Source organism: Cololabis saira, chromosome 9 (assembly GCF_033807715.1).
Source record: "Cololabis saira isolate AMF1-May2022 chromosome 9, fColSai1.1, whole genome shotgun sequence".
NCBI lineage: Eukaryota > Metazoa > Chordata > Actinopteri > Beloniformes > Belonidae > Cololabis > Cololabis saira.
In genome coordinates, this window is record NC_084595.1 from 41,320,811 (window position 1) to 41,333,420 (window position 12,610).

General features: G+C 40.8%; 1 protein-coding gene across 6 annotated transcripts; it reads right to left on the reverse strand.

Moving 5' to 3' along the window:
• Positions 1 to 532: 532 nt before the first annotated feature.
• Positions 533 to 11,776, reverse strand: LOC133451167 (LIM/homeobox protein Lhx6-like). 6 transcript variants are annotated; one of them, XM_061730127.1, is made up of 9 exons: positions 11,438 to 11,776; positions 10,669 to 10,796; positions 10,026 to 10,151; positions 9,665 to 9,786; positions 8,084 to 8,304; positions 5,400 to 5,500; positions 4,634 to 4,729; positions 3,675 to 3,868; positions 533 to 1,000 (listed from the first exon to the last, which is right to left on the reverse strand). In XM_061730127.1, the coding sequence occupies exons 2-9, from the start codon at positions 10,720 to 10,722 to the stop codon at positions 808 to 810; spliced, it is 1,107 nt and encodes a 368-aa protein (XP_061586111.1). In that variant the 5' UTR covers positions 10,723 to 10,796; positions 11,438 to 11,776; the 3' UTR covers positions 533 to 807. The 6 variants fall into 6 exon arrangements, with proteins under 6 accessions (XP_061586111.1, XP_061586110.1, XP_061586112.1 ...); XM_061730126.1 differs by having other exon boundaries at positions 11,361 to 11,776; XM_061730128.1 differs by having other exon boundaries at positions 8,084 to 8,301; positions 10,669 to 11,776.
• Between the last annotated feature and the right edge of the window lie 834 nt (positions 11,777 to 12,610).

A 12,610-nucleotide genomic window follows, 5' to 3' on the forward strand; every position in this document is an offset into this window, starting at 1 on the left:
CAGGTTTGAGGCGGCATATTGCTCTCAATAACCGGTTACTTCTGATGTAATCCCACTCACACTCTCCTTTTTATCAGCAACACACACACACACACACACACACACACACACACACACACACACACACACACACACACACACACACACACACACACACACACACACACACACACACACACAAAAACACTCCCTTTGCTGGTCTCGACGTCATCTCGATAACAGATCTGATACATTTTATTAAACCACAGCTGTATTTGGAATATACAATCACTGAATTCTTCAATGTCCAGACACATTTAAAAGTGCTTTTCTTTTTTCTTTTTTTATTCTTGTAAAGTGAAATTTTGCTCTGAATAAATACGTGTTTCCATTTGCTGATGACAATACAACAGACAATAATAAAGCTGCAAATATGTTCATCTCCCACACACACACGCACACGCACGCACGCACGCACGCACGCACGCACGCACGCACGCACGCACGCACGCACGCACGCACGCACGCACGCACGCACGCACGCACGCACGCACACGCACACGCACACGCACACACACACACACAATGCTGAGGTTTTACTGTAATACTGATACCACAACTCCTCTTCTCAGATTTTTTAAAAGCTCATGTGCAGCCTCGTATGAAAACGAAAGACAAAAAGACAAAAAAGTCCTGATCTGATTGCAAGGGTTTATGTCATATGAGACAAAAAAAAAATGTAGCTTGACTAATGGTAGCTTCCAGGCGTCACCACAGTTCAGATCGGCCGTTTCACGATGAAAAATCCCACCGACTGTAAATCAAAGGTCACGCTGCCGGACGAGGCTCCCAGGCTTCCAGTCCGTCGGCAGAACTTCCCAAAGTCTTTTTCTGCAACATCTTCAGAGCGGCCACGACCGACAGGCATGCACAGCAGATCAGCGGCTGATGGGAAGCTGCGGTAAAGACATGGCCGGGTGGGTCAGGTGGCCCGGGGCGGCGAGGACGGAGAAGGGATGAGCTGAGAAAAACCGGGAGAAACAACAACGTGAGCACGCGGTCGCAGCCGACGCTCCTGACGAGCGCCGAGCAAGTCAACGTTGTTGTAAACATCAGTCTGCACGTCTCAAATCAATTACTCGCTGCAATTTGTTCAACACGCAACCGTCTCAGACGCCTGATTGACATTTTCAAACATGGAGCCTCTCTTTTTCTCTTTTTCTCTTCCTTTTTTTTAACAAAGACTGTGATTTACAAGTAATTTCAGCGTCTGAATCAGATAACAATAAAACACTGATCCCTACTCGTGCTTAAACGTGGGTCCGGTGGGACTAAATGGGTCACAGCTTCTCCCTGCACGCAGGCCCGAGAAAACTGAAGTTTAACGGTTTGTTAAGGAGGAATATTCTGCAGAAATGTAACATACCTGCGTGTCGCGAGCAGGCAAAGAGCACGAGCTGACGGCGTGAAGCTGCTGCTGTTTTATCTGTTTGAGACGTCAGAAAGGGTTTGCACGTTTGTCGGTAGCTCAGGGTCTGAACTCGAGACCCGGAGACCCCGTCGCTGCTTTGTGAACAAATGTTCAACATGTTCTAAAATTACACAGATTTGAGAGGTTTTGCCCGAGGGCACGTTCTGTTCTGGCTGCGCCCACGCATTAATCACATTAAATAATCACTGTGTGTTTTTCTGAGCCTGTGAACACAATTTTTTTTCCTCAACTTGAGTTTGGTTTCACACTCTGCCCCGTTGGCCCTCCAGCTTTTTTCAGACTTGCTCATATGGATTATGACTGGTTGTTTTTATACTGGAAATTTCCTGTTATTGTCATTAATTATGGTAATTATGCTCTGTTATAGGCACAGCTACAGAATGTTTAACACAAACACACATTCGTGTAAACTGGGCACATTCAAATAATTTAATGAAAGAAATGACTTTGAATTCTTGTTCATGTTTATATGCTCTGATTTTACTCATTTAAACCAGATTACTTTGTTCGTTTTACGTATGAAACAACATTAAAATGGGGTTTGCAGCGTTACTCTGATTTAAACATGAAACTGTTTTAATTTATTAATACTACTACTACTACTACTAATAATAATAATAATAATAATAATAATAATAATAATAATAATAATACTACATGTGATTTAGGTTTTTCTTAAAAAAAAACAAGCTAGTGTTACTCACTTTCACGCAAACAGATAAACCTGAACGCTGGTTGTAAAAACTGTTTCCGCTTAAAAAAAGAAAAAGAAACAAACAAGTTGGATAGATGTGCAGAAATGTGTCAGTGGTGATTCTCTCAAAAACAGAAGAAACCTTTTGTGATGCTCTGCGGTTTTATTTTCTTACCAAAACACTCAACGCTGCGTTTGAATCCTCATATAAAAGCTACTGAGCATTTTAGGCCTGAAGATTGATCGTTTTCTACATACTCCAGCAGAAAAAAAGTTGTAACGTTATGAGAAATACGCTGGCTTTTATTCACTGGAGACACTGTGAAACCCAGAGAATTCCCCAGCTTCATTTAACTGGTTGCTACACATTTATTTCTGCATTTCAAACCTGCAACAGATTCCAAGATAGTGCTGGAAAATGAATGCTAGTAAGATGCAAAAATGCAATATGATCTATTTGCAAGCAGAACAAGTGACTATAATCTTGATTGAAAGCGATATTCATGAAAGTTTGATTCCTGGAGGAGTCAAGCATTTGTCAACAAACGCTCAGAAAACCACTCAACTTGTTTAAAACAATGCTCCTCAAGTAACGCTTGGAGGAGATTGTCATAGTTTTTCTCTCTGCGGTTCACCAGCAGCATTTCTGCAGAAACGTGGGATCTTTAAGAACGAATGACAAGATTATAAAATCTGTAATGTCTTAATTTACTGATTAGTAGCAATAAATAACCTCCATCACAACTTTTTTGTAAAACACAAGGGCGATTTTTACTAACAAACACAAACTAATATCGACTCATACTGCCACTGAAATTAAAATCAAGGTTAATGTAAGAATCACTACATTTTTAATTCTAATAAATTGAATTTTTCACAAAGTATTTAGTTCTGATTTTCAGCTTTAATTCTTTATTCTAGTCCGTTGTGGATTATTTGTTGCAAACTTGCCTTGTTAGCAGAAACCTGCGTTTTCTTTTTATACACTGTTGGGTGTCCATGAAATAATCTTTAACAACAATACACGCACATTTAATTAGAAGTCAAATCAGGCATTAAATCCATTGTTGGATAAATGAACAGCAGTATAACTCTTAAAATATAAAACATATTTAAATAAAAATACTCATTACACATAACAATGTCCTCTTAATCCGTATTGTAGTGCTTGAATAAACTGCGGCAGCAGTGCATCGTATTTTACAAATGATCATTAATGTACGATACTAATCAGCTTTTTTGCCCAAAATCTTGGTATTTATGCCATAAATCTAATAGAAAAGATGCATAAAGCAGCAAGAAAGCAGTATTTGATATTACAAATGATCACATCATCTCAGCACTTGACTAAAGACACTTCCATCACTGATTTTTTCCTGAACTTGACCTGATGTGCAAACGCAGAGAGTTGATTAAAGCGCTAAAAGGTCATATTCTCACGCTGTGAGTTGGACATTCGAGGCCGAATGTTTCACCTGCTGATTGTGATGAATAAAAGAGCATAATCACCCAGTAAAAAGCTGACACTCACTGTCCAGGTATCCGTGCAGGGCCAGGAGGTGCGGGCGGTCGGGGCTGCTGAACGGGGAGTAGTGGACGTCCTCCGGCAGCGACGGCGGCATCCTGGACAGAGGAGCGCTCTGGGAGAAGCCGCTCTGGGGCGGCTGCTTTTTGTGCCGGGCGCGGCAGTTCTGAAACCAAACCTGGTGAACACCAAGCAAGCTCAACTCACCCACGTTTACTCGTTCGCTCGTCTGATCTGAGATAACGTGGGAGGGGACGTTGCTGAGTAGAGACTTTAATTGCCGACGCTTTTCTTATAATTTACATCAGTACATCTGAAAAGGCCGAATAGTTTGTGAACCATCAAACAAAAGTGAAAAATGAAACCTTTGCTTACAGAAATGCTCAAATTATCCTTTAAATCAGTTAGTGTTACAAATAACAGCAGGGGTTCATTTTGACATATTACAGGCAAGAAAAAAAAGAGAATAGAAAACCTTTAGGCGAAATGACTTTCTAGATTTTTCCTACTCAGCACAATGTCTTACAGTCAGAAAATATGAACGCTTGAGTGCATTCAGTAAATAAATACTATGTCTGTGGTCGAAAATAAAAGGCATCAAAACAATGCCACATTTCCTGATGTCTGACATCAATAAAGCCTTTTCTCTACTGGAATATGAGTGTGTAGTGATAGGATACGGACTAAACTTTTGTTTGATCTCACCTGACTTTTTTACCCTTTCCCTGCATGTGTGTGTTGAGTGTACTGCTGCTGCACAAAGGGAACTTCCCCATTGAGGGAGAAATAAAGGACAATCTTATCTTATCTTATCTTATCTTATCTTATCTTATCTTATCGTATCTTATCGTATCTTATCTTATCTTATCTTATCTTATCTTATCTTATCTTATCTTATCTTATCTTATCTTATCTTATCTTATCTTATCTTATCTTATCTTACCTGTATGACTCGTCTGCTCAGTCCTGTCATTTCTGCCAGCTTCTGCAACGTCTGAGCATCAGGGTTGTTGTCCTGAGCAAACTGACTCTGCATCACCTAAAGGGACACAAAGTCACCCATGTGTGAATGAACATGCTACACCCAGATCCACACTAGGGATGGGCGGTATGGACTAAAAAATGTATCACGATAATTTCTGGCATTTATCCCGATAACAATAAAAAAGACGATAAAAAAACTCCACCTTTGTAACTATAAATCTATCACCACATTCAGTCTTTGGAGCCAAAACACTGCTCTAAAAGATACTAAATGCTACTAAACTACACCAATTGAATTGATAAAAACCAATTAAATGAGTCCACCTGTACTGCAAAACTGTAATGACTCAGATCAGCCATGTTGGTTACACAAAAACGTCATCAACGGGAATCTTTCTTTCTTTCTTTCTTTCTTTCTTTCTTTCTTTCTTTCTTTCTTTCTTTCTTTCTTTCTTTCTTTCTTTCTTTCTTTCTTTCTTTCTTTCTTTCTTTCTTTCTTTCTTTCTTTCTTTCTTTCTTTCTTTCAGGAAAGGAATTTATCGTTTTTACTACAAGATGACAAATTCTTACCATGGGGAATTTTTTTGACGGTATATCGTGAACGGTAAAATATTTCCCATTCCTAATCCACACACACACACACACACACACACACACACACACACACACACACACACACACACACACACACACACACACACACACGCGGTGGGAGCAGCGTGTACCTGCAGCTGCTCGGCCGTGAACGACGTGCGTGCCCTCTTGGCTGGTTTGGGCTGGCAGTCCTGGTCAGAGGGCAGCGCTCCCTCCAGAGTCAGCCCTGTGCCTGGAGACCAAAAACCCAACGTAAATCAAAATGCACTCGTCAGAAAAACAGCGGAAAAGTAAGAGCGAATCTTACACAGCTCCACAAAGTCTGTGTCATGAAACTGAGGAGTTGTCCAAACAAGCCATGTAACATAATTAAGATGTTTTCTTGCCAACAACCGCACAATTCCAAGTATTTAGATTGTTATGGGAAACATTTTTTTTCACTTACTAGCAAAAGCAGAGAGACAAAAATGCAGGAAAATTTGATTAGCTGGATGAAATATTTCTATATGCATTTGGGTCTTATGGGCGTTTGTGGCGCTCGTCTTCTAACTTGATTATTTTGAACTTTGAGACCTCCCAGTGTTTCAGGTTCTGTTAACTTCACAGGTGGCAATCCAGTTGTACTCCCAGGCTCTTTTAAATATAAGCAATGATACATCCATCAAGGAAAATGAAAGAAAAAGTTCATCGCCAATAAGAGCATCATGTCACTGGAAACACAGAGTGGAATAAATCTGATGTCGTCCACCTCTGTGGAAAAAGACAACTGTCAACAGATCCATGGGAAATATCTGAGCTTATATAACCAGAATAATTTGCTCCACTTTTTTAAATTCTCAATGAGGCTCTAACCAGGGAGGTGGATTACCAAACAGACAAAACAATAACTGCCCAGAGCAATAAAACAACCCTCAATCCACTCCACATCATTTGAGTAGCTCAGCCACAAATCTGTTGGAAATTTGCACCAGTGAAGCAGAATATGTCAGTTCCTCCACGTCGTACAAAAGCCAAAGGGTTTGCGTTTATTTTGAGCTCATGTGCTTCATTTTTATTTAATCTGTCTCCAATGATTAATGCAACTGTCTAGTATGGTTTTAATGTTCCATCACAGCAGCAACCGTTGCTGCCCGTAAAGGCTGGCAGTTATTTGCTTTGAAAGCCGCACAAAGTTGCCGGTGGAGTTTTTAGCTCAGAGGGTCACCCAGACCTTCTAAGTCTGCTTACGGTGCTTCTACAAAACGCTCCAAATTAACTCGTGTTTGATTTCTTACATTCTTCTTACGTACGTTTTCTGTTCCACTCTTATGTTCTTGTAGATCATCACCCTTGCCGTTTTTCCTGCATAAGCTGGAAAACTGTAAGAATGACTGGACAGACTATCCGTGACGTCACCCATAGGGTTTCTGCAGAGTGGCTTTGCAACCTCCTTGTCCTTGTACTGTGTGGTGCCCCGTTATTTCTTGTAACCAGGCTGTCAATATGCAATTTCTGCTGCAAAGTTGTGCATTTTAACATGGGGAGGGACTAAAGGAGATCGCCTAATTTTCGGAATCATCCCCCAGTGGTTAGTAGAGGAACCTCTACTTTTGTCATTTCCACCTGGGCTTCAATCTGAATCAGAATCAGAATCAGAATCACGTTTATTTGGCCAGGTCAGGTCAGACAAGACATGGAATTTGATTTGGTTATTTTCACTCACTCTACAGTAAATAGGTAAATAGGTGATAGACAAATGACAGCTCTTATTAACATATATACAATTTAAAAAAAGTGAAAGGTAGATATGATTATTGGAAGGGGCATTGTCACAGCATATGATTGTGTTATTATAATTACTGTTATTGTTTTTGTTATTATTATTATTGCACGGTGATTGATTTCTCTGAGACTCTATGAGTGATGAGATTCATCAGAGCAACAGCTTGGGGGAAGAAACTGTCTCTGTGTCTGAAATCGTTGGGGCTCGGGTGGGCAGAGCTGGAGGATGTTTTATTAAAGAAGAATGCTCAATAGATCGATATATAAACTCATTTTTTTAAACTAACAAAAAATAATAATTTGTGTGGCTTTGACTTAATTAACTCTTCACTCTTTAACCTGCGTCAGTAGATGCTCTCATCATTTTATGGCTTGTTCTTTTGACTTTTTTTTAATTTTATTTCGAACATGCATGTTAAAAAAGAGTACAAAAAAGTAAAAAAACAGAATATATATATATATATATATATATATATATATATATATATATATATATATATATATATATATGCCCAAGTGCAGTACATATGTATATATATATATATATATATATATATATATATATATATATATATATATATATATATATATATATATATATATACATATGTACTGCACTTGGGCAGACCTCACGGATCCACCAACATGCTCGAAACCTTACACACATTCTTACATGTAACAAGACGAGTTTCAATAAGCTTACTTATAAAACACCCATAACTGTTCAATACAGTGATATAATACTCAATGATGTACATATAAATATAGTCAAAATCAAAACAAATCAAACAAAACAAAACAAAACAAACGCCCAGCATTTAGTTGTGCTACTATGGAATAGTAGAAGTAATTATAATGCATCGTATTACATTATCATTACTTTACTATAATACAACAGATAACAATAGACAGCAATGGTATAACAATTACTTCAATAACTATTTAAGAGTAGATATGCTGTATATAGACTGGTTCATATATTTACCTCCAATTATATTCTGTAAATAAACCAGAATGCTGCAGGCCAGAAAGCCGTCCTGCGTGTTTTTCTCACCGTTCTCGGCAGCTCTGCGCAGGTTCTCCAGCATGATGTCGTAGTGGCTGCGGCAGAGCACCCTGCCCTCCACCAGGCCGAACTCCTCCCCGGTGGACAGCTGCCTCTTGCAGGAGAAGCAGGCGAAGCAGGCCAGGTGGTAGACGCTGCCGCGGGCGCGCCGCACCCAGTCGCTGGCCAGCACCTGGCGGCCGCACTGCGCGCACTTGGAGCCGAACCTACTGTGAGGACCGGAGGACAGAGGGACGGGAGGACGGTGGGACAGGGGGACAGGAGGACGGGAGGACAGGAGGACAGGGGGACGGGAGGATAGGAGGACAGGGGGACGGGAGGACAGGAGGACAGGGGGACGGGAGGACAGGGGGACGGGAGGACAGGAGGATGGAGGACAGGAGGACAGGGAGACAGGAGGACAAGAGCCATGAGGGCTGGCTGCAGCCGAACCCCCCCCATCCTGCCACCGCCTCCGTTTATTCTCACCAAGTGGAGGATTTAAATATTGAGGATATAAAACAGCAAGTTGGCTGCTTTGACCAAGATAAGACCAAGCTGCGTCCTTTAGCTGATATCTCTACAAATACAAACAGTCATTCCAGAAAATAGTTGAGCTGATACAAGTTTCATTTATTTTATTTCAGTTGTAAATATGGGGCTTATGGGGCTTATTCGTGCTGAAACCAAAAGCAAATATCTGTTTGTTGTAATTACGATTACAATACAGTAAATTATTTATATGCAGTCATTTGTACCCTGCACGAAATGCAATTTAAATGGCCTCACTGTTTCTCTTCAGAGGAAAGTTCTTGTTTAAATCGAGTAAAGGCCAAATTAAAGCTTTTGAGCTAATGATATTAAGGTTAATTATAAAGTAATAAAACGATATCCCTCTGTTTCTAAATTTGAGGCTTGCAGATTCAACCACTCTTCAAATAAAAGTACTTTTGAGTTTTATTCACATTGTAAATAAAACTACATTTTAAATGTACATTTTAGAATGAAAGCACTTTTTAAAGGAGCGTTTGATAAAAAAAGCCAACTTAAATAGAATGAAAGTCTTATTAGAATAAAATAAAGATCTGACATATTTGCAAATATCTTACATTAAAAAAAATGTATTAGAACTGCTGGAGGTATACATTTAGTTACAGCTGAAATAATTTCAGTTATCCGATTTAACAACATATACAGTAAGAAAGCACCCTTTCCAAAATAAAAGCTAAAGCCAGCTTCAATTTCCAAAGAAATCTGTATTTTACCAGACTTGAATGCTGCACTAATAGTTGATTAATACTCCCTCACTTATATTCGTCACAGATTTATTACGTTATATAATAAACATTCACGCCTTGGAAATAGAACACTTCATTTTTGGATCAGGCCCCAAACGCAGATCTGAACAATAGCCTAATAAGATAAATAAATATCTAAATTTAATTGTTTTTGTCGCATATTTTTTGTTTAATTAGCTTTATTAAAACAAATGTCTCAATTTTTTTTTTGAATAATCCTGTTTGATAATTCAGTGAGCATCTGAGGGTTTAGCCAGAAACAGCCGCCCGTGCAAAACAACGCTCCTCATACCTGAAATAATCCAGCTTGCAGTAGATTTCTTTGTTTTTGACGTAGCAGCTGCTGTGTTGGCGCAGAGATGCTCTGCAGACGGAACACTCTAAACAGCCCAAGTGCCAGTTCAGGTTGTTGACCTGCGGGATTTCAAAACACACACACACACGCTCACACTCCCGGACTTATGCATTTACGCACACGGCGTCTCAGTGCAAATGCTCACAAGTGAATTAAAATGCAACCCGTGCAGTTTTTATTAGGATAGTCCTCAAAAAAAAAAAAACAACAACAAATAACTAATTGAATAAAAACAACAGAATAAATTATAGAAAGAAGAAAATGAGGATATAAGCGGTTGTTTCCAGCGGCCCCTGACCTTGAGCAGGTACCGGTCCTGGATCTCCATGCCGCAGTTGGCGCACTGGTTCTTGGCCGCCGGAGGAGAGAGAGACGCGGCCTCCGGGCTGGACTCGGCAGACTCCTTCTTCACCTCCGACTTAGACTGCGTGCAAAACAACAACATATTATACTTTTAAAGTTTTTGAACGGCCTCTTTAAGACATTTTTTTTTTTTAGTCACTGAAAAAAATAGTCCGTGTAACATTTTTTGTCCTAATGAAACATGCGGCTCCCCACAAAGAGAAAAATGACAAAACTTCAAAAACAAATCGATGCATGACGACTTTATTTGCATTGCCTCATAGCCTAACTTAACATGCATCCACACGTTTGATATTCAAACTATGGCATTGAATTGTAATATCTTTACAATAAATATTCTCGGAGCCAATTATGTTTGGATTAATAAGATGCATGAATGAAAAGTAAAAGTTAAACGCGTATTTGTTGCATTTCTGATCAAAAACGCACATCCCGTCTGTATACTTTTCCCCTGATCAAACCTGTTATTCAGCGTAGTAATGCCAACCCCTTCTTGCATAAAGTTAAAGGAAAAGCTACAGAAAGACAAAGAAATGAAAAGCTTGCAAGCAAAACTCATCCAGATGTTTGTGACTCACCATTTTCGGTTCTCGAGCGGTATTTGGAGAGGAGATGGAGCTTGCTTTGCGCATTACGCATCTCTGCCCCAACCCACACTATATCCGGTCCAAAACAACGAATTACAGTTTCTCCTGCATTTTAAAACCTGGCAACAAAAGAAATGTTCATGCAATTAAAAGGAGGAGGGTGGGGGAGAAAAAAAAAACTACATATGATCGATCATTCTTCTCGGGCGCAATGGGAGGCTGCATTGCAATCAAACGGAGTAAAAGGAGAGGATGGCACGATATCTGCAATTAGCAGTGGATTGAAATGTTTCGCTTGATAAGAGGCCACCCGAGTGTCAATTTCATCTGTCAATCAAAAAGGGCAACCGAGCCACCAAGGTAAGGGAGGAAAAACCGCGGCGCGTCTTAATTTCAATAGCTGTATAATCGAAAATCGAAAAAATCTCTAAAGTGAAGAGGCTCAATTGGAGATCGCTCTATTCATAACAGACAATGTGCAGAAACTGCAGCTGATCTTGAGACATAAAGGAGCTTGATTGTGCCTTTCCCGTGATGGACCCATTTAAGCACTTGAGGCTCCCCTGGGTGATTACAGCTGCATTCATGAACTGCCAAAAAATGTGCGTTTGGGGGGGAAGTCCGGACTCCGTGTTGTCCTTCACCTCTCCACATGAACAAGAATATAAGATTATGTTAATTACCAGCTACGGTATAAATATTGGAAGCTGTGAGATCAGACGAGATGGCCCGTGAGGATGCAAAAACATATATTTCATACACAGAAAAGCTTCCCAGTGCAGCGAAAACATCGTCCAGCAAAACTTTCTCCGGGACATCACGCAAAAAATATCCAGATAATTCCGCGGGCCGTGGCTCTTTACGCGCTCATCCTCATCTGTGCGTGCGTTTCCAAGAGAGGACGGAAATCCAGTTTCATCAGTTGCGTGGGGGCCTGGGAGTGAAAGCAGTGGTTGCGGGGTCCCTCCCCGCACATTCCCAGTCTGCAGCCCGCCTCTGCTCCCAGTAAGGTACTGGTCTGCAGCCCGCCTCTGCTCCCAGTAAGGTACTGGTCTGCAGCCCGCCTCTGCTCCCAGTAAGGTACTGGTCTGCAGCCCGCCTCTGCTCCCAGTAAGGTACTGGTCTGCAGCCCGCCTCTGCTCCCAGTAAGGTACTGGTCTGCAGCCCGCCTCTGCTCCCAGTAAGGTACTGGTCTGCAGCCCGCCTCTGCTCCCAGTAAGGTACTGGTCTGCAGCCCGCCTCTGTGCAGAGTTTACTCCCCGCACACTCCCAGGATGTGATGCTGCACGTTGGACCAGCAGACCCGGACTCACCCTCCTCTCACTCAGGAAAACATTCAGATTCAGGGCAGGATTTCATGAAGGAAAGCATGTCCTGCAGCTGATGCAGCTCGGAGGAAACTTTACTGACATCAGCTCTGGTTTAGTTTAGTTTAGTTTATTTATTTATTTCAAAATAGGGACAGTGCACAGTAAGACATTAATCTTGTAAGAGAATATGCATTGTGCCAGGTTGTAGCAGCTTGCTATTTTCCACCTGTAGTCCCTGGGCAGGTTGATGGAATACTACATAAAAATTAATGTAGAAAAAGAAAAAAAGAAGTAAAAGAGCAGAACAAAGCAAAGAGACAATAGATAAAATAGATAAATAGAAACATGGAAGCAGATTCAACAGAGCGTGGGATCTGTCAGATGTTGGCACCTTAAAGCTAGGCTGCCCCCCTAACACACACACACACACACACAACACACTTCATAAATGTATTGTCTTAGCAGTAAACAACGCTTGGCCAGATGTGAGAAGGTGTGGGGACTTGTACATGAAATAATGTCTGTTGGCAGATGTTTCCATTGAGTCATTGCAATACAGGAGAATGATGACTTCCCAATGCAGTTTTGTGTTGGGGTCCACTATACTCATCCCTGGTAGCAGA